The sequence below is a fragment of the Rhinoderma darwinii genome, chromosome 5, assembly GCF_050947455.1.
Source record: "Rhinoderma darwinii isolate aRhiDar2 chromosome 5, aRhiDar2.hap1, whole genome shotgun sequence".
Taxonomy (NCBI): domain Eukaryota; kingdom Metazoa; phylum Chordata; class Amphibia; order Anura; family Rhinodermatidae; genus Rhinoderma; species Rhinoderma darwinii.
The window spans coordinates 189761881-189783689 of NC_134691.1; the positions used below are offsets into that span (position 1 = coordinate 189761881).

At 43.7% G+C, this 21809-nt stretch overlaps 1 protein-coding gene across 2 annotated transcripts in view; it reads right to left on the reverse strand.

The window, feature by feature from the left end:
* The window catches only part of LOC142651760 (NFX1-type zinc finger-containing protein 1-like), a 100625-nt gene extending 79149 nt beyond the window's left edge, over positions 1–21476 (reverse strand). Inside the window, exons 1-6 of one of the 2 annotated variants that reach the window (XM_075826820.1) lie at positions 21404–21476; positions 16853–16903; positions 11752–11877; positions 8360–8437; positions 7085–7204; positions 2043–2156 (exon numbers count right to left, since the gene is read on the reverse strand). In XM_075826820.1, coding sequence (XP_075682935.1) covers positions 2043–2156; positions 7085–7204; positions 8360–8437; positions 11752–11877; positions 16853–16880 — 466 coding nt within the window. In that variant the 5' untranslated portion in view covers positions 16881–16903; positions 21404–21476. Of the gene's footprint in view, positions 1–2042; positions 2160–7084; positions 7205–8359; positions 8438–11751; positions 11878–16852; positions 16904–21403 lie in introns of both variants that reach the window. The other variant, XM_075826819.1, reaches the window with a different exon arrangement.
* Between the last annotated feature and the right edge of the window lie 333 nt (positions 21477–21809).

Sequence of the window (21809 nt, forward strand, 5' to 3'; positions counted from 1 at the left end):
TGGTGGGATGTAGTGACATCATCGCGCCTGTCTGCGCCAAGTCACTCATAGCACACACCGGAGGAGGCGAAGGAACGGGGATAGGTAAGTAATTATGCTATTTTCCTATTATACACATATGGGGGCATTATACTGCATGGGGTCTGATATGGGGGAATTATACTATATGGAGGGGCATTATACTGCATGGGGGCTGATAAGATGGGGGGGCATTATACTGCATGGGGCTGATATGGGGGACTCATATGGGGGACGTTATACTGTATGGGGAGCTCATATGGGGGGCATTGTACTGTATGGGGAGCTGATATGGGGGGCATTTTACTGTATGGGCAGCTGATATGGGGGGCATTTTACTGTATGGGGAGCTGATATGGGGGGCATTATACTGTATGAGGAGCTGATATGGGGGCATTATACTGTATGGGGAGCTGATATGGGGGGCATTTTACTGTATGGGGAGCTGATATGGGGGGCATTATACTGTATGGGGAGCTGATATGGGGGGCATACTGTATGGGGGACTGATATGGGTGTCATTTTACTGTATGGGCAGCTGATATGGGGGGCATTATACTGTATGGGGGCTGATATGTGGGGCACTATACTGTATGGGGGCAGCTATGTGGAGCATTATACTGTGGGTTCTGATATGGGGAACATTATATGGTATGGGGCTGTTATGGGGGCATTATACTTTATGGAGCAGTATACTGTGTGGGGGCATTATACTATGGAGGCTGTTGGGCAAGGTGTCTGGGCATAGGCGCGCGCAGGGGTCTGATGATGGTGGTGTTGGGGAGGGGTAGGAGGGCCCAAGCTGAATTCTTGCACCCGGGCCCATGAGCCTTTAGCTACACCCCTGGCCACATCCATGTGTAACCTGCAGTCACGACAAGAAGAAACTACAGGAGAAGGCACTGTAATTAGAGATGAAGTTTCCGGGGGAAGGAGATTCAGCCTGAACAGGAAGTGAGTATGAGAAGTGTTTCCAGTTAGTACATGTGTCAGGGGAACTGTTCTGGAGGTGGCCAGTGTGAGCTGTGTGCAGAGAAGCAGGCCAGTGACTACACTGGGTGAAAATAGAGCCGGAGCTGAGGAGACAAGGTGGCCATACACCACAAATCTGAGCAGAGATCAGCGCCTGAGTGACGTTTCCAGCAAAACAGCGGCTGCATCGCAGAACGGCAGAAAGTGATCATCTGTACAGAAAATGGCACCTGTTATCTGGAAAGAATAACACAAAAGCAGCAACCACCCAGCCTATGTTGTGATACCTGACTTGTCAAGTTGGAGTCATTTGATATTATCTTCAGTTTAATTAAAAGAGACTGTTCTGATACAAAGAGAGACTTCCTAAAGTATTGCAGAATCCAGGTTGCCACTGTTGCTATAAGTAACGGACTGACTATATATTTATTTATTTAAGCTGTTGATTCTGCACTGTTAGCGTTTGTTTGATGAATTCACATGGCAACAACTGTCTAGTCATTTGTCGCCTGTCTGCCTGCACTTTATAACTTGGTGCTAGTCAGCATGATGGATGTAAATACGTCAACTGAAGTAGCAACATCATCCTCCAGCCCAGCACATCCGTGTGAAAGCTCTGTTGAATCGTCTAATGAAGTTCAATGGATCCAATTTGTTGTTAGAGGACCTCCCCTTGATAATGAGATAACTATTCTGACCCCATCTACACAGCACAGCCAACAAGTAGAATGTAGAAAACAGAACATGTCAGTTTATTGTGTGTGCTCTAGTAGTTAGTGTGAAAACTAGAATAACTCAGGATTTTTTGGGATAGCCACATAAAAAAAAAAAAAAAAACACCAGTAAAATATAAAAAAATGTTTATAATAAATACGTGATTTAAATAATATCTAATTTTCTGATTATACCATTTTTACCTAATTGAAATACATTTTGCAAGACTTATCTAGAGAACATTCACCAAACTGCAACTGGTGGTAAGAAAATATTAAACAGTAATATGATTCATAATAATACAAAGTGACTATCAATAATAAACAGTATTAAAGTACCTCTAAAAAATCTGCTATTGAAACCAGCTTGTGATGAAAATCGTGCTCCTTTGCGTTGTCTTGTGAAATCATACCTTGGTTTTTCAGTTTGTTCAGACTCTTCATTGTGTTGATCTTCTGGAAAAAAAGTTTTACTGGTTTACAAGGTTTACACTTTCTAAGAACCCTATCAACCATACCTCTACAACTCAGAAAAATTGGGGTGGAAAATTACAAATGGTCCATAATAATATTCACAGACATCTATTAGGGCATACCTAAGAAGCATTATAATAGGACAGGCCTGGAGGCCTTGTATAAAAAGTTTTCTCCATGCCAGCCATTACAGCAGGAATGCAGGATGTTGTATGCGCACTATATGTGTAAGACAATGAGCCGTTAGGCCCACCCAGCCATGCTGTAGATGTGCAGCAAATCGTGGGAAGGTGTCAGCATAAGTTAGCGGGGAAGACACTGAGCTTGAGGATATATAGTTTTGGTTCAGTATTCTTGTGTAAAAAGCTGTACACATGTTGCCAGGAGAAAGCCTGTGAGTCCTGCTTCTCCTGCCCACACAGAGTGTATGACAGCTCTCCCTATATAAAAACACATATCCTGGGATATTAAATATTAACCCGTATCCATCATAGACCACCACAGATGTTACCTGTAACTCTTTCTTAAACCTAGATAACCAGCGATATTAGGTATTAACCCCTCTAAACCACTGTGGACTTATATAGACAAGATGGTAAATAATGCATGTGAGACTTAAAAACACACATGAAATTAATTTTTTTTTTATAACCTTTACTACTGCTGAGCAAGAAGAGGAAGCTGAATGACTTAAGCAGGAGCAGATTAAAGGGGTTGTCCACGCACGGACAACTGATGACCTATCGACCCTGTAGTCATTGGAACTCCCTTATATAGACAGTGACGTCAGTGAATCCCCAGCCACAGCATTGGCCACACTCTGGCAGGGGATTCCGCTCCAGGAGGAGCCCGTGACTTCACTGTCCATATATGGACAGTGACTTCAAGGATTCCCACTATGAGCGGAATCCCCGGCTACAGCGTCGGAAACTCTCTGGCAGGGGATTCCGCTCCAGGAGGAGCTACTGACGTCTGATGACTACTGATGTCAAGAGCTTCCCCTAGCTCAGCGCTTAAAGTAGCGACGTTCTCTGCTTCAGCATTGGGTTCAACTGTATCTGCGTCCTCAGGATGCAAATACAGTTGACACCGGGAGTCTGGGACATACCACCGGCTGCCTGGGACAGTGAAACACTGCCCGAAATCCAGGACTGTCCCTCTGAATCCGGGATGGTTGGGAGATATGCTGATGTGATGAACCCACTTTGCTTTACTACCACTGGGCCATCTTCTCTACCCTATTCAGCACACGCACTTCATTCTCTAATTGTTATTTTAGATTGGTATCGTCTCTTCACCATACAAGCATCATTGTAACGACGGGGGTAGGGAAACGAACAAGTGAGCCCTAATCTACCCGCCACTCTGTCCCTGCCTACTTGCAACGACCCGCCCTAGGCGACGGGGTACAACTGGGCAGCGGTCCCTACGCTCAGTAAGTGCACGAGACAAACATACAAGGGAATACAAAGCAAAGGGAAAGGGGCAGTTGCCCACGGCAACACTGTGAGCAACCAGAGTGGTGAACGAGCCAAGTCAAACCAGGAGAGCACGAGGTACCAAACGCAGAGCAGGAGAGTAGTCAGTAAGCCAGGGTCAGTATGGAGCAGGATCAAATAGTTAGGAGCTGTAGCTGGGCCAGGAAACCACACGAGAAGAATCACAAGCAAAGGAGGAACAGGAAAGGCAGGTATAAATAGACAGAGGGCGGGAGCTAGCTCCGTCTGGCCAGGCTGCGATAGGCTCTCCCACTCCTAAGCCCGCCATCCTTAGTGGTGGAAGATGGAGTCAGTCTCAGAGACGTAGATTCAGGTGCAGACTGATTACCTATGGGAGTTAACCCCGAAGCTGTGCCTGGCAGATCCTTTACAGTACCCCCCCTTTTATGAGGGGCCACCGGACCCTTTCTAAGTGGACCTGGTTTACTGGGGAAACGAAGGTGGAACTTCCTGACCAATACCCCAGCGTGAACATCCCGGGCGGGTACCCAAGTCCTCTCCTCAGGCCCGTATCCTCTCCAATGGACCAGGTACTGGAGGGAGCCTTGGACCATCTTGCTGTCCACAATCTTGGCCACCTCGAATTCCACCCCCACAGGGGTGAGAACGGGAACAGGAGGTTTCCTCGAGGGAGCCAAGGACGGGGAGCAGCGTTTAAGGAGGGAGGCATGAAACACGTCGTGTATTCGAAAAGATGGGGGCAACTCCAGTCGGAAGGAGACAGGATTGAGGACTTCAATGACCTTATATGGCCCAATAAACCGGGGAGCAAACTTCTTGGACGGGACCTTAAGACGTAAGTTCCTAGACGATAACCACACCAGATCCCCGACCATAAACAAGGGGTTAGCAGAATGTTTTCTATCAGCCTGAGTTTTTTGTACGCTCTGGGACGCCTCTAGGTTCTTCTGAACCTGGGCCCAGACTGTGCACAGTTCCCGATGAACGACCTCTACCTCGGGGTTGTTGGAACTACCAGGTGAAACGGAGGAGAACCGTGGATTAAACCCAAAATTACAGAAAAAGGGGGAGACCCCTGACGAGTTACTGACCCGGTTATTAAGGGAAAATTCGGCGAGGGGAATGAATGAGACCCAATCATATTGACAGAGATAAAACACCTTAAATATTGTTCTAGAGATTGATTAGTCCTCTCAGTTTGGCCATTGGTTTCAGGATGGAAGGCAGAGGAGAAGGACAGATCAATCTCCAACTTTTTACAGAAGGCTCTCCAAAACAAAGAAACAAATTGTACCCCTCTGTCCGAAACAATATTGACAGGGACCCCATGGAGACGCAGGATGTGTTTGACAAACAAGGTAGCTAACGTCTTGGCGTTGGGTAGTTTCTTGAGGGGCACAAAGTGGCACATCTTACTGAATCGGTCTACTACCACCCACACCACCGACTTGCCTTGGGATGGAGGCAAATCGGTGATAAAATCCATGGAGATATGTGTCCAAGGTCTCTGGGGAATGGGCAACGAACGTAGTAAGCCCGCTGGCCGGGACCTGGGAGTCTTGGACCTAGCACAAACCTCACAAGCGGCGACGTAGGCCTTAACGTCTTTAGGCAACCCAGGCCACCAATAGTTTCTGGCAATGAGGTGTTTGGTACCCAGGATGCCTGGATGACCAGATAGTGCGGAGTCATGATTTTCCCTAAGTACCCTTAGCCGGTATTGCAGGGGCACAAACAGCTTGTCCTCAGGAAGGTTTCCGGGAGCTGAACCTTGATCAGCCGCAATTTCAGAGACTAAATCAGAATCAATAGAAGAAATTATTATACCGGGAGGCAAAATACGAGCAGGATCTTCCTCCGAAGGAGGGCTGGCCATGAAGCCACACGAGAAGTATCACAAGCAAAGGAGGAACAGGAAAGGCAGGTATAAATAGACAGAGGGCGGGAGCTAGCTCCGTCTGGCCAGGCTGCGATAGGCTCTCCCACTCCTAAGCCCGCCATCCTGAGTGGTGGAAGATGGAGTCAGTCTCAGAGACGTAGATTCAGGTGCAGACTGATTACCTATGGGAGTTAACTCCGAAGCTGTGCCTGGCAGATGCTTTACAATCATACTATAGAGGACCCTCTCACCCCTCCCCCTCCCCACACAAAACATGGGACCCTTTCACCTCTTTTTCATATACAACAGACCGGACCGTTTCACAAGTCAAACATAAGATACTTTCACCCCTTTTCCACACGCAAGAACCTATAGCCCCTCCCCCACTCACAAGACACAGGAACCTCTCATGCTTTCCCTTTTCCCCACACTAATATAATGACTCTCTCGCTCCTCCCACCACACAATACAAAGGACTCTGTCCTACCCTTCTCTACAGTTCATAGGTCCTTCTCTAATCAGAATAAACGGCTTCCCCTTATCCCTCCTGCACAGCGCACACAGACGCTCCTTCTCCTTAATGGTGTGGCACAGGGCACATCAGCTGCCCCTGCTGAGGGGGATTAGCGCGCCATGGATGGTTTGGCACTTGAGGCTAGCATTAACCAAGAATCTTGATAATTGCCTAGCAGTTTTATTTAGACACTTTAAAGTACTGTTATTATATTACTTTAAATATGGAGCTTTTATTTGGTCACTGTATGTTGGTATTATTGGAGAACTGTATGATATGATTTACTTATCATAGAGTGGCATTACTAATAAGGCACTGTACCATAAATTATTGTTGCAGTGTACAGTGGTGGTGGCACTGTATATCATTGGTATTTAGACAAGACTATTGAAGTGTTATTTCATCAATGTATGACACTGTTATTTGGGCATCATCCTGTAAGACACTTATAATTAGGCACTGTACGTTATGGTAATTTGTATACTATATGACCATACACTATATGGTTGGCATCAAAAAAAGGTACTACATAGGGCACCATCCACTGTAAGTATGGTTCTGTTCAGAGGCAGAAAATACAGTAGCAACAACCACTCAGTGAGCAACCCACTATCCACTGAGGATTCTCTGCTGCTTCTTCAGATTACATGTAAGGAAAAAAGAAGGTTGGGTGCTTATGTAAACCCTGCCACCTCTTCTTCATTTTCTCCCGATCCCTCATTCAGTATCCAGCGAGAACTGACTTCTATAAGGATGCCTGCAGCCTGCCATATGAATGTTAGGTATCTGTACTGTGGAGGTGTGGCCCTTTCTAGAGCAAGGTGGGGTCAATAGGACATCTGTCATTAAATCCCCAACTCTCTAATGATATTGAGATTAGTCTACTGACCCCTTCTAAAAGGATGCTTTCAATAAATGTCTGATTTAAATAATCTACTTTTTTATGAAACAATCCCTTTAATAAATCCCACCTAATAGGGAAAGATTTTGCAAGTCTAGTAAACATGTATCTTACAGACTGATTGGTGACAAGAAAATACCAGTATTAAAGTACCTCTAGTTCTCCAGCTGCTATTGAAACCAGATTGTGATGAAAATCTTGCTCCTTTGCGGTGCATTGTAAAATCATACCTTGGTCTTTCAGTTTGTTCAGAATCTTCATTATGTTGATCCTCTGGAAATAATGTTAAAGTTTTACATATTTGCTCTATGCGTCTTACATGTGTAATAGATATTTTAAGAACTTTTTCAACCAAATTTCTATAACTAAAAATGGGGATTGTGCATAATATTATTCACAGATATCTGTTAAAGAGGATCTGTCACTAGTTTAGTAATGCCCTATCTCCTAGCTAATCTAATAGGTGCTGTCACACAGAAAATGCTAGTTAAAATTGCATCCCAAACATTTATTTTAAAAGTTATGAGCTTTTTCTAAATATGCAAATGAGGCTATACTAGCCAAGTGGGCGTCAACACCAGCGATTCTCCTGAGGTGGAGCCACCTCACAGCCTCTGAAGCTGTCCTATCAGCACGAAGCTGCTTCATACACAGTATGAGAGACTGAGGCTGGAGGGGAGGGGAATCACTTAAAATAGCCTTATCTCGAGCTGTCGACAACCTAGAACAGCGGTTCTGGAGACATATGAAAGATGAGATTCTAATCTTTCATATGCCACCAGCATCGCAACCAGAATGGTATGAAACAACCAGAGATATTACCAGTTGAAAACGCAGTCAGGAATGGAAGCTGTATACTATATACATGTACAGTTCCCATTCTCGACTGTCTTTAACTGGTGATACCTCTGGTTGTTTCACAGCTAGATCTGGTGGCATATGAAAGATTAGAGTCATACCGAGATATGGCTATTTAAAGTGATCCCCCTTCCCTCCAGCTTCAGTCTCTCACACTGTGTGCAGCAGCTTCATGCTGATAGGACAGCATCAGTAGCTGTGAGATAGCTACACCTCAGGAGAATCGCTGGTGTTGACACTCACTTGGCAAGTATAGCCTCATATGCATATCTCGAAAAAAGCGCATAACATTCAAATTAATAAACGTTTTGGGACAGAATTTTCACTAGCATTATCAGTGTGACAGCGCCTATTAGATTAGCTAGGAGATTGGACATTACTTAACTAGTGACAGATCCTCTTTAAGGCAAAGCTAAGAGGCAGGCCTGGTGCCCTTAGTTAAAGAGTTTTCTCTATGCCAGACATTGCAGCGGGAGTGTGGATGTGCACTACATGTGCAAGACACTGAGTTTTAAGCCCTCCACGCTATTGATATAATAAAGGGTTAACAGATGAAAATATTTTATTTACCTTTTGCTCTCCAGTTGTTACTAAGATCTCCTCTTGTAGCTTGATGTATTGTTTCTGTTTCTGCATTGCAGTCATCCCCTGCAATATATATACTATAAAGTAGAGCAATGGATGCGGCTTGACTGGGGTACAAGTAGGGAGGCTGAGAAAGGCACTTCAGGGGTTACGTTTACATACAGTTCCAACAATGCACAGCAGATGGCGTGTGCATGTACTGCCGTTTAGGCATTATTTACACGAACGTGTTAAACGTCCGTGGGACGGCCGTTGAAACAGCAGCCGTCCCACGGACCTATGTAATTCAATGTGGCCATTCACACAGCCGTTGTTTCAACGGACCGTGTTAAGGGTCCGTGCGAAAATAGGACATGTCCGTTCTTTTTGCGCATCACGCATTCCTCCATAGACTCTCAACTATGGGGGATGCGTGACATCGCGTCCCACAGCGCTGAGCACGGATGCACTTCGGACGTGAAAAACTGCAGTTTTTCACGTCCGAGATGCGCAACGTTTGTGTAAATAAGGCCTTAAGGTTATAGTGAGTTCAGCAGGGGGAGGGTTTTAAGTTTGGCGCCCAGAAGTAGAGCAGTTCCCATGCACCCGCCCTAATTTATAATGTAAGGGTTATGATGTTGTTTGTCATGTTGGCTTTTGTGATGGATTGCGTGGTGAAGGGGTCCTTGGAGGCATAACATTTATGATGCACGAAAATGGGTCGTGCATCGGAATTTATTGCAAATATACAACAAGTATAGTTCCTGGGGGGAGATGGACTCCCCAGGAGCAGTTGGAGATGTTGTATTCGGTGCCCTTAGGTCAGGTTTGGACGGTTAGGCCCTTTTCACATAGAGTTTTTTGCAGGCGGAAAAATCTGCCTCAAAATTCATAATGGAATTGTGAGGCAGATTTTGACCTGCCTGCACTCTGTTTGCCACGTTTTTTGCTGGCGTTTTTCGCAGTGTTTTTCACCTAAGGCCATTAAGCGCCACGGGCACAAAATGCAGCGAATACCGCTTTCTCTCACTCTCATTGATGTCAATGGGAAGTCAGAGACAGAAGCGTTTTCGACAGTTTTTTTGGCGCAAATTTTGACGCGGTTTCCGCATCCCAAAACATGCCAAAAGACTACATGTGAACAGGGCCTTAAGGGTAAGGAGATTTACACCACTTGAAAAGTGGGGGTGAGAATGGAGACTGCCTTCAAGGATCGTTTTTCTCCATAACTTACTAGGTTAAAATGTTAAAGAATGTTTGCGAGGATTTTCATTCTGTTATTTATGTTATTTATACTTCATATTATTCAAATTGTATATTAAAATATTTGTACTGTTTAATAAATGTGGCTGCTATAGCCTTTCACCACAACAATAGATTGAGTCTTTATTCTGGGAGGCGATGGTGTAGGTCATATATAAGCCGACTGTTAATCTTCTATCCTTTAAAGTATCCATGTAATATAATATGAAGGGACAGAGATTATGCAGGGTAGGGAAAGAGGAAGGCTGGGATGAAAGGGAAGTTAGTAAAGACAATTGTGCGTATAATTGTTTTAATACAATGGCCATTTCTGCTGCGCAACACAACATTGGTGTTTTTGGGTATATTTGTGGGTTCTCTAGTAACATGTTATTGCATTTGGATATTGGATGTTTATTTGTTGTGAAAATCCAATAGTAACACCATTGCCACATAGCTGTTGCCTAGGGCCTAGGCTCTCAAATTGTGGTATATGTACTCCATGGGGTTTACACCATGGGGAAGATTAAAACCTCACAACTTTCAGGTATTGAGTTGCAGCAAATGTTTTTTGTCAAGCCACGTCTCTAACCCCGCCCAATCCCTGCTCATACACACCCGGTTCAGGCCACACAGTATCATGCCCCCATAGTGCCTCCCCACAGTATAATGCGCCTATAGTACCCCCTACACAGTATAATGCCCCTATAGCTGCCCCCACACAGTATAATGCCTAATAGCTGATCCCACACAGTATAATGCCCCCATAGCTGCCCCCATACAGTATAATGCCCCCATAGGTGCACCCATACAGTATAATGACCACACAAATTACCCTATACAGTATAATTCCCTGTAGCTGCCTCATACAGCATAATGCCACCATAGCTGCCCTTATACAGTATAATGCCTCCATAGCTGTAACAGTATAATGCCCACAAAGATGCCCCCATACAGTATAATGCCATATAGCTGCCCTGATACAGTATAATGCCCACACAGATGCCCCTATGGGGTATAATGCCCCCATAGCTGCCCCCATAAAGTATAATGCCCAATAGCTGCCCCCATACAGTATAATGCCCCCACAGCTGCCCCATATAGTATAATGTCCCTTATCTGCCTCCATACAGTATAATGTTCCCTTAGCTGCCCCCATACAGTATAAATGCCCCTTAGCTGCCCCATATAGTATAATGTCCCTTAGCTGCCTCCATACAGTATAATGTTCCCTTAGCTGCCCCCATATAGTATAAATCCCCCTTAGCTGCTACCATACAGTATAATGCCCCATAGTGCATAATAAAAAAATACTTACCTAGCCCCATTCCCACAATGAGTGGGTACTGACAATTTATATGTGGGCACTATCTACAGTGAGCACTGTTGTACTATTTTGGCACTGTGGTACTGTTTATGTGGGCACTGTGGTACTATTTGGGCACTAGCTACATTTGGCACTGTGGCACTATCTAAAGTTGGCACTGTGGCACTATCTACAGTGGGCACTATCTACAGTGGGCTCTGTGGCACTATGTGGCCACTGTTGCTCTATCTATGTGTACTCGTGACACTTTGTGTGCACTAGTTAAAGTGGGAAATGTTGCACTATTTACAGTGGGCACTGTGGCACCTTTTATATGGGCAATGGCACTATCTATGTGGGCACTATCTACAGTGGGTGATGTGACACTATGTGGGCACAATCCACAGTGGGAACTGTGGCACTATGTGGGCACTATGGCACTATCTATGTGGGCACTATCAACTGTGGGCATTGTGGCACTATCTATATGGGCACTGTGGTGTTTTCAGGGGGTCAGGACCAAAAAAACATTGACAAATAAAATGAATTCTCTTTTTTTTTTTTTTTAACGGCCCGGAAATGGATGAAATTTTAGAGACCCACTGATGCAAAACAGCCATGAAAAACTGACAGTTGATCCGTTATTAACGATTTGTGTGAATGTAGCCTACAACTAACAAATGTTATCCTAATAATCATAAATGTGCTCTGTTAAGAATTAAAAATGATAGCACACAAAAACAATACACAGAGTCTCATCTCCATATATTTTTTATGAGGAGAATCAGATTCATTAATCATGCATTTGAAACATGGTGGATAGATACAAACATCTTTAATGATAACATACCTTTACTTCTCCAGTTACTACTTCTGTCGGCCACATTATCTTTCAAATTATCCACATCCGTTTTGCCTCGCGTTTCCTGGTATCTCTCATTTTCTGATGTTCCTAAAGATATATTGCTGGGAAGCTCTGGAAGAGTATAATATTTTTTTGAGTAAAGGATTTCAAACATTATATAAATTTGAGATCAATTGACTGTTTCAATTCACCAGGACATGTTGAGGTAAAGAATACTAAAATGTTTTTATTTAAGGGGTTATCCCGTTTAGAGAACCCATTTTCATATACTCTATTAAGGAATTCTGAGATAATAAGCGGGGTCCACTATTGCGGAACCTCATCTCTTGGCCAGAATGGAACACATTTACAAAGAGTGTTTCTTGCTCTGGAGCAGTGATCCCTAACTACCGGGCCGCAGACCAATACCGGGCCACGGATCATTTGGTACTGGGCCGCGGTATCTGGTATCCGCCCCGGTGGCCTCAGAGAATTTTGGGCGAAAAACCGCACCAAGCTGTGGTGCAGTTTTCCGCCCGGAATATCCGCTGTAGAAAACTGCTGAGCAGGCCTCCTGGGTGATGTTTCATCCCGGACCCCGCTGCCTGTGATTGGCTATAGCGGCGGTCACATAGGATGAAACGTCATCCCAGTAGGCCAGCACTATAGCACCATCCAGGCCGGCCTCCTGGGAAGATGTTTCATCCCATGTGACCGCCGCTGGTTCCAGTTCCAACTGTTTCTGCATCCTTAGGATGCAGATACAGTTGAATTGAATGCTGAAGCAAGGAGTGACGTCTCCTTGCCCGAGCATTCACTCTGCCATGAGCGGCTCGGCGCAGGCAGGTGCGACGTTGTGACGTCATCGCGCCTGTCTGTGCCGAGTCGCTCATAGCACAGACCGGAAAAGGATCCTCCACCCATATAGGTAAGTAATTATGTTATTATTTTTTATGAGGCACATATGGGGGCATTATACTGGGTATGGGAAGGAGGGGGGCTGATATCGTGGCAGCTATGGGAGCATTTTACTGTATCGGGCAGCTAAGGGGGGCCTTATACTGTATGGGGGGCATTATACTGTGAGGGGGCAGCTATGGGGGCATTATACTGTGAGGGGGAAGTTATGGGGGCATTATACTTTTGGGGCATTATACTGTGTGGGGGAAGCTATGGGGAGCATTATGTTGTATGGGGCAGCTATGGGGACCATTATACTATGGGGGCATTATACTGTATGCAGGGCATTATACTTAGTGGGGGAAGCTATGGAGAACATTATACTGTGTGGGGGCATAATACTGTGGAGGCAGCTATGGGGGGATTATACTGTGAGGGGGCAGCTATGGGGAGCATTATACTATGGGGGCATTATACTGTATGGGGGAAGCTATGGGGAGCATTATACTATGGGAAGCATTATACTGTGTGGGGGCAGCTATGGGGAGCATTATACTATGGGGCATTATACTGTGAAGGAGGCAGCTATGGGGAGCATTAACCTATGGGGGAATTATACTGTGTGGGACTACTGTCCCGTACTGAAAACATGATTACAGTACAGGACAGTTGTCCCGCAGCGAGGTAGGGACTCCTAGCATCGTACATAACTATGATGCTAGGAGCCCGGCTCCCTGCAGTGTGTTTGGTCCGGGACTTGCGGCCGAAATACGTTCCGTTCTTTACGGACCGAACATTCTCGTGTGAATCCAGCCGGACAGTGATTTCAAGAACAAATTGGCTGCAACTCTCTATAGAGTGCGGAACTCGTAGTGCCCTGAGAATTCAGTTACTGGATGTTTTCTGACACAACATTCTTTTCTTTTCAAATATCTTTTTATTTATTTTAGAAGAAACATACAAAGATAAACAAAGATCTCCTTGATCAGAGAAATAATGTAACGTTTTGCAAACAGCTTGAAAACACCTTGCAGGGTGTATAATGAGGAATTAGGGTGTATTCACACTGTGCGTTTTTACCACGCCACGGTATCTGTGCTAACTTGAAAACCCCGGCAAATCGCTGTAAAAACACATGCATTTTTTCAGTGCAGTTTTCGGCCACGCAGCAAAAAAGCAGCAAAACCGCATTGTGTGACTACACCCTTACGGTATATTCACACGCTGCCATTGAAGTGCGATTTTTACTTTGATTTTATATGTTATTCGATGCAATTTCAGTAAAGAAAAACAACCACTTTGGCTTAGCGGATAAATAATAGAATTTTCACGTATATAAATCAAGCTAATGTTCATCATAAAATCGGCAAAAGTTAACTTAGAAATCAGTAACAGAGAATACGGGGGTTGGAGGTGATTGTGGGGACTGGGAGGGGAGAGCCATGTACCAGATTTAAAGGGGAGATAACAATTTAAGTAAGAATATGTGATGTCAGATGTATTGTGTAATTCTTTTACTTAGGACTCCTACATATTGACTGAATGATTCAGAATATTGTTTCCCCTTTGTTAGGCCCCATGCACACGAACGTAAAAACGCCCATAATTACGGGCCCGTAGACTTCTATTGGCCATGGGTACCTCCCCGTATGCTTACGGGAAGGTGCCCGTGTCGTTGAAAAATATAGAACATGTCCTATTTCAGGACATAATTACGGCATGGGCAGGCCCATAGAAGTCTATGGGGCTCCCGTAATTACGGGTGACTACGTGTGTGCACCCGTAATTACGGGAGCGTTGCTAGGCGACGTCAGGGGATAGTCACTGTCCAGGGTGCTGAAAGAGTTAAACGATCGACAGTAACTCTTTCAGCACCCTGGACAGTGACTTCCGATCACAATATAGATCAACGTAAAAAAAATAGAAGTTCATACTTACCCAGAACTCCCTGCTTCTTCCTCCAGTCCAACCTCCCGGGATGACGTTTCAGCCCATGTGACTACTGCAGCCAATCACAGGCCAATCACAGGCTGCAGCGGTCACATGGACTGCTGCGTCATCCAGGGAGGTCGGGCTGGATGTCGAAAGAGGGACGCATCACCAAGACAACGTTCCGGGTAAGTATGAATTTCTTTTACTTTTACTACGGAAAGGGCTGCCCCTTCTCTTTATCCTGCACTGATAGAGAGAATGGGCTGCCGATTAGTGCAGTTCAATTTTGCAGTGAAAACGTGCCCGTAAATACAGGTGGAATACTGGTGACACCGGACCCGTATTTATGGGCACGGGTCCGTAAATACTGGTGCAATACGGGTCGAATACGTGTGACCAAGGACCCGTATTTACGCCAGTATTTACCGGAGGACAAAAACAAGTTTGTGTGCATGGGGCCTTAGGCCTGCTATTCCTCGGAGACGAGATTTATTGATAGACAAGGAGTCCCATATTTGTGAATATTTGTGATGAGTTCCGAGTTCCCAATGAGATGTTGTTCAAGTCTAGAAATTTTTTCTACTTTAATTATGCAGTGTTAGATACAAGGTAATTTCGTTGATTTCCAAAGCCCCATTTATTTGAATGACTGTGCGTTTTCAATGTTGCGTCAGAGATTTCTAGTCAGGATTGGGTTTATCGCACTATAAGATGCCAGAAAATCACTTTTAGGAGAATTTCCCCTTTAACAAATTATATGGTTATAAGGTTATGTTGAAATGGTAATGTGTCCTTCCTAGTCTAACCAAAACTTTCCCTTGGGTGTCTCTTTAGAGTGTTAGCGACTGTTGAGTGAGATATAATGAGGGTATAATGTGTCATATCCGTGGCTGCGGGCTGTCAGCTCCAATATCCCCCTGACAGCCAGAGCCACGAGTCGGCAAGCGCTGGCCCCAGCCGCCTCCTCAGGAGGCGCCAGCGCTCGCTTCCACTCACCTCACCGGACTTTGATGACCTTTGAACCCGTGAGTCCCTGAACTATAAGAAGGGTTCAGGCCCTTGCTTATATGCCTGAGTGTTGTTGTTGTTTTCTAAGTTTGTCTATGTGACAGCCTCCTAGTGTGTTCCTATTCCATGCATTCCGTACTATCCTGGTCGAGTACTATGCTGAGCCAAAGTCATGCCGTGCTGTACACCATGCCTGACCTTCTTCACCACGCCTGACGTCTGCCTGCTGCCTAGTTCCAGCCGAGCCTGCCTTGCTACTGTCCGAGCTGCCACAGGTACCCTATACGAACTATAGACTTAGACCTGCTCCCTGTTGGCCAGCTGCCATACTGCCAAGGTGGTACGGCCCAGTGGGTCCACAAACCCAACGTGACATAATGATTCCTATGATGTTGAATTTTCATATTTCTATTCATGTTAGTCCTTCATTAAAGGGGTTTTCCACCTTCTGACAACTGATGACCTATCCATCGGATAGGTCATCAGTACATGATCTGTAGGGGTCCGACACCCGGACCCTGCACAGATGAGCTAGTCTGGTGCCTCCGTGCACTGGATATACATGCCGGAAGCAGTTGACGCCGGCCACGTAATAGCAGCCGAGCTGCAGTACTGCAGCTCTGCTCCTATCCAAGTAAATAGCAGCAGAGCTGCAGCACGGCCGCTATGATGTGTACGGAGCCAACTGCTTCTGGTTCCGTACATCGCATAATGGGCTATAACATCCGGTGCCCACAGGACACCGAAGCGGCTTAACGGTGTGTCAGACCCGCACTGATGATATAATGGTGACCTATCCAGTGGATAGGTCATCAGTTGTCAGAAGGTGGACAACTCCTTTAACACAGTAAGGGCTCTTGCACATGACAGTATTACAGCTCTGTACAACTTCCAAAGAGATGTATGGGGCCCTACTGTACCCCTGTACGCCTCTGATTTTGTTGATAAGAAATATGTGTGTGTGGTGTTACTTTCCTGTTTCTCTTCCTTTTCTCTTCATTGCTTTGTCTCATACACATAAATTCGCAGAATGGGCTCTGGGTGATGTGCCATTTCTGATACTTATTGAGAAACTGCTACAGAAAATAATTTTGTTTCTTGTGTTTCATTGATGTACCCAAACATACTAGAAATCAGAAACCATATCATGTATGTACAATGATATTTTTCACGTATTTTAAGCTGCCCACAAAAACTGTGTTCTCATAACAATTATAAAAACTATTGAAATCGCGAATATGTAATTTTCACTTAAATTAAACTTTACCACACTGATTATCTTCTTCCTCTTCCATGATTCTTCTGTTGACGTTCAAAGCTACAAAGGACACACAATAGATGGATGTTAGATTTTAGATTTAATACAATTGCATATTTTAAAGTGTGTTAGTTGTTTGCAAGTCTCACATATTTTTGCTTCTTTCTCCATTTGTATGATAAATGGTAAAGATTCATGGTCAATGAAAATAATATCCACTACATTGCATATTGTGATTGAAGGAGATAGATTCTTTTATTTTTGCTGAAAATTAGTTAAGTTTGTTTGAAAAGACAAAATGGATTATATGAGGGTGGATTGTGTTCAGAAAGGGGCTATTATATATAGAACCAGGGGCGTAGCTTAATGTTCATGGACCCTTGTGGAAGAATACAGCTTGGGCCCCCCTACCCCTCCCCAACACCACTAGACCCCTGCGCACCACTATGCCCAGCCGCCTTGCCCGACAGACACCATGAATGTCTCCACAGTATAATGCCCCATAGCTGCCCACACACAGTATAATGCCCCCAAAGCTTCCCACACACAGTATAATGCCCCCATAACTGCCCCCACAGTATAATACCCCCATCGCAGCCCAACACACTATAATGCCCCCCATAACTACCCCCCACAGTATATTGTCACCCATAGCTGCCCCATACAGTATAATGCCCCCCATACAGTATAATTCCCCCATACAATATAATGCCTACGAAAGCTGCTACATACAGTATAATGCCCCCCATAGCTGCCACATACAGTATAATGCCCTCCACAGCTGCTCCATATAGTATAATGCCCCCATACAGTATAATGCCCCCCATAGCTGTCCCATACAGTATAATGTCCCCATAGCTGCCATATACAGTATAATGCACCCCATACAATATAATGCCCCCATACAATATAATGCCCCCATACAATATAATGCACCTCATACAGTATAATCCCCCCATAGCTGTCACATACAGTATAATGCCCCCCATAGCTGCCTCATACAGTATAATTCCTCCCACTTACAGTATAATGGCCCCATAGCTGTCTGATACAGTTTAATGCCCCCCATACAGTATAATTCCCTCCATAGATGCCACATACAGTATAATGCCCCCCATAGCTGCCTCATACAGTATAATTCCTCCCACTTACAGTATAATGGCCCCATAGCTGTCTGATACAGTATAATGCCACCTAGCTGTCCCATACAGTATAATGCCCCCCATACAGTATAATGCCCCCCATAGCTGCCCCATACAGTATAATGCCCCCCATACAGTATAATTCCCTCCATAGATGCCACATACAGTATAATGCCCCCGATAGCTGCCTCATACAGTATAATTCCTCCCACTTACAGTATAATGGCCCCATAGCTATCTGATACAGTATAATGCCACCTAGCTGTCCCATACAGTATAATGCCCCCCATACAGTATAATTCCCTCCATAGATGCCACATACAGTATAATGCCCCACACAGTATAATGCCCCCCATAGCTGCCCCATACAGTATAATGCCCCCATACAGTATAATGCCCCCTATAGCTGTCCCATACAGTATAATGCCCCCTTAGCTGTACTATACAGTATAATGCCCTCCATATTGTATAATGCTCCCTCAGCAGATATGAGCCCCCCTCCCATACCTGGTATAATGCCCCCATATGCACATACCTAATAGAGAAAAAATAACATATTCGCTTACCTATGCCCGTTCCCACGATGGGTGGAGGGGATTCTTCTCCTCCTGTGCACCGTGCTGTGTGACAGACAGGAGCGATATCGTCACTACATCGCACTTGCTTGCGTCGAGCCGCTCGCGGCACAGTGAATGCTGGAGCAAGGCTCCAGTATTGAACTGAACTGTATCTGCGTCCTAAGGACGCAAATACAGTTGGAAGTGCAACTAGCGGGCCCCCCAGGAAGTGCGACCGTTGCGACCCCTGTAGCTACGCCACTGTATAGAATAGAAAATAATTTAAAATGTGGTCTAGATCAGAGGTGGTCTTCTCAAGGAGGTGGTCTCTTCGAGAGGTTTCACTGTATTAATAATTAATTGTATTTTAATCTCTACTTCTCAAATTGGGATGTGTGTGTTCATCTTTGAATGATAAGCTTTATATTTTAGACAATGAAATCATAACTTTGTACACATAGAAATAATCTGTACTGCTAGTGTTAGATGTTTTCAAAAAACGTATAAATGCACCAACAGCGATGTTTCCTTACTGATTATTCAAAACTTCTAGTGGCACGTTTCCAAGTTTACTAAAAATTCACGTTGATCACTGACACAATATGCAGTACCATTATAAAAAGGTACATATTTTAAATGACAGTACCAAATAGCTGTCTTCATAACATGCATTGTAAAAATTTCGAGGGGTAAGGAATTATTTTATTAATAACAAAGGCAGATATCTTGCATTGTGTGGGTCGGGCGAAGTCAAAGATTTCCCAAAACAAACTGAATACATTATTAAATAGATCTCTTAGACCTGATGAAGCTAATGTACTTTCTTGTCCTGGACTTACAAAATGCTAATTTTAATATCAGGTAGGAAAGCTTTGAAAAAGCCATTCTTACACAGATTTTCAAAGTAAGTACATCAGTTTTAATAGGTCCAAGCTATCTATTTAATAATGTATGCAGTTTTTATTGTGGAATCCGGGCACAGATTCCTCTTTAAAGAGGACCTGTCACTAGGTCATATAAGTTGAAGAGCTCTGGAATCAGAGGAGCAGCACTATTTAGGTCACTAAGCCAGTTTAACTTATATGACCTAGTGTCAGGTTCTCTTTAAATCACAATCTCTTCTCATATTTCTGACAATAATATTTGCTTAACCCCCTCCTGACATTTGACATATGGCTATGTCATAGCCGGCTTGGGAAGCTCCATACAATGCGGGTGTTGGCTGTATGTTACAGCCAACACTTTACAGTAACGATCGGGATCGTGCTCGAGTGCCATCCCACTCGTTTAACCCATTAAATGCCCCGCTCAATAGCAGCCGCAGCATTTAAATCATTATAAAGAGGGGGCTACCCCCTCCAACAGCTCATCATACCCCCCCCTCGCGATGCAATCGTGGGGTGTGGATTGTTGCTATGACAGCCTGGGGGCCTAATGAAGACCCCCAGGTCTGCCATCTTCGTGCTCCCATTAAGTCCTACCTCTGGCAGCGCTTAATAGAAGCCTGTCAGAAAGACGATATACTGCAATACATTAGTATTGCAGTATATAGTGAAAGCGATTCAACGATCGCTGGATCAAGTCCCCTAGGGGGACTAATAAAGAAAATGTAAAAATCAGTTAAATAACGTTTTTTTTATGTACAAAAAAAATGTCAATATTAAAAGTTAAAAAAACGCTTTTCCCATTTTTCTCCTGAAGCATTGTAAACAAATAAATAAATAAATAAACATAATTGGTATTGCCGCATCTGTAAAAATCTGAACTATTACAATATATCATTATTTAACCCACTCGGTGTGTGCCGTTAAAAAAATAAATATAAATTTAAACGCCAGAATCTCTATTTTTTGGTCACCTCATCTCCCACAAAAAAATGGAATAAAAAGTGATAAAAACCTCGCATGTACCCCAAAATTGTAGCATTAAAAACTACAGCTTATCCCGCAAAAAAATAAGCCCTCATACTGCTTAATCGAAGGAAAAATAAAAAAGTTATGGCTCAGAAATTGGCGACACAAAATAAATTTTATTTTTCACAGTTCATTTTTTCCTTGTAAAAGTAGTAAAATATAGAAGAAACCATATGAATTTGGTATCGCCGTAATCATATTGACCTACAGAATAAAGTTATCATGTCGTTTTAATTGCAAGGTGAATTCCGTAAAAATGACATGCACAAAACTATGGAGGAATCGCTCAAATCAAGCCCTCATAGGACTATATAGACGGAAAAAATAAAAAGTTATGACTTTTGGAAGGTGGGGAGTAAAATCTTTTATTGAAAATCTAAAAAATGGCTGCGGCGGGAAGAGGTTAAACCAATTAATTTAATGTGATTTATTCATGCAAGTGAGTTTGCTCTTTAAAATGTAACTGTATGTGCCTCTACTGGCATTAGTTATATACAATGTCAGTAATTATGTGGCCAGTTTGGATGGCAGTATACAAATACTTATGCTGGCACTGCAGGGCTACAAGGGGACCAGGTATTGGTGACGTATACGGATGCCAGATTACATATCTTTGCTTTAGAGAGACTGTGAATAAGTGAATACAATATATATCTGGACATTAAGTGACTGCAAAACAAACATTAAAGTGTTATTATGATTATTTTGTTATTTGGATTATTCATATATATATTTGTAAAATGTTTGCTGATAGTAGATATGAAGGCTTTGGGATTAAATAAGAAAAATAGAAATTCAACTATATGCAGAATTATGTTTTGTTTATTTTGATTATTTTGACTAATACAAAGAGGGAAGTGAGCAGATTAGAATAATAGCCTAAAATCATATGCTATTCCAGATCCTATCCCAGTATTTTAACAATAAAATGGGTTATGTGACACATACCTTAGTGATAGTCAGCCTTTCGTTGCAGAATACTAAGTGCTCAGTGCTGACTTCAGCCTCTACAATACACTGGGTGGTTCCCTTGTGCTTTTGTTTCGTTTCCTAATGTCTAATACAGTTTCGGTTTGTGTGCAGTAGATTATGTTTTTGACAGATGACTTGCTGTTTCAAAAAATAAACATGAAGCCTTTTTACCATCTGTATTGTTCTAAAAAGGTCTTGAAATTATTTTGCACTTTTAATCACCATGATAATTTATAATATAGTACATGAGCATGCTAGTACAGTGCTGCTTTAAGGGCACGTTCAGACGTGGCAGAATTTTTCCGCTGCAAATGTTGGTGCAGATTTGGGGCAATTACGCAACAAATCTGCACCAACATTTGCATTTTTGACAGGTAATTCA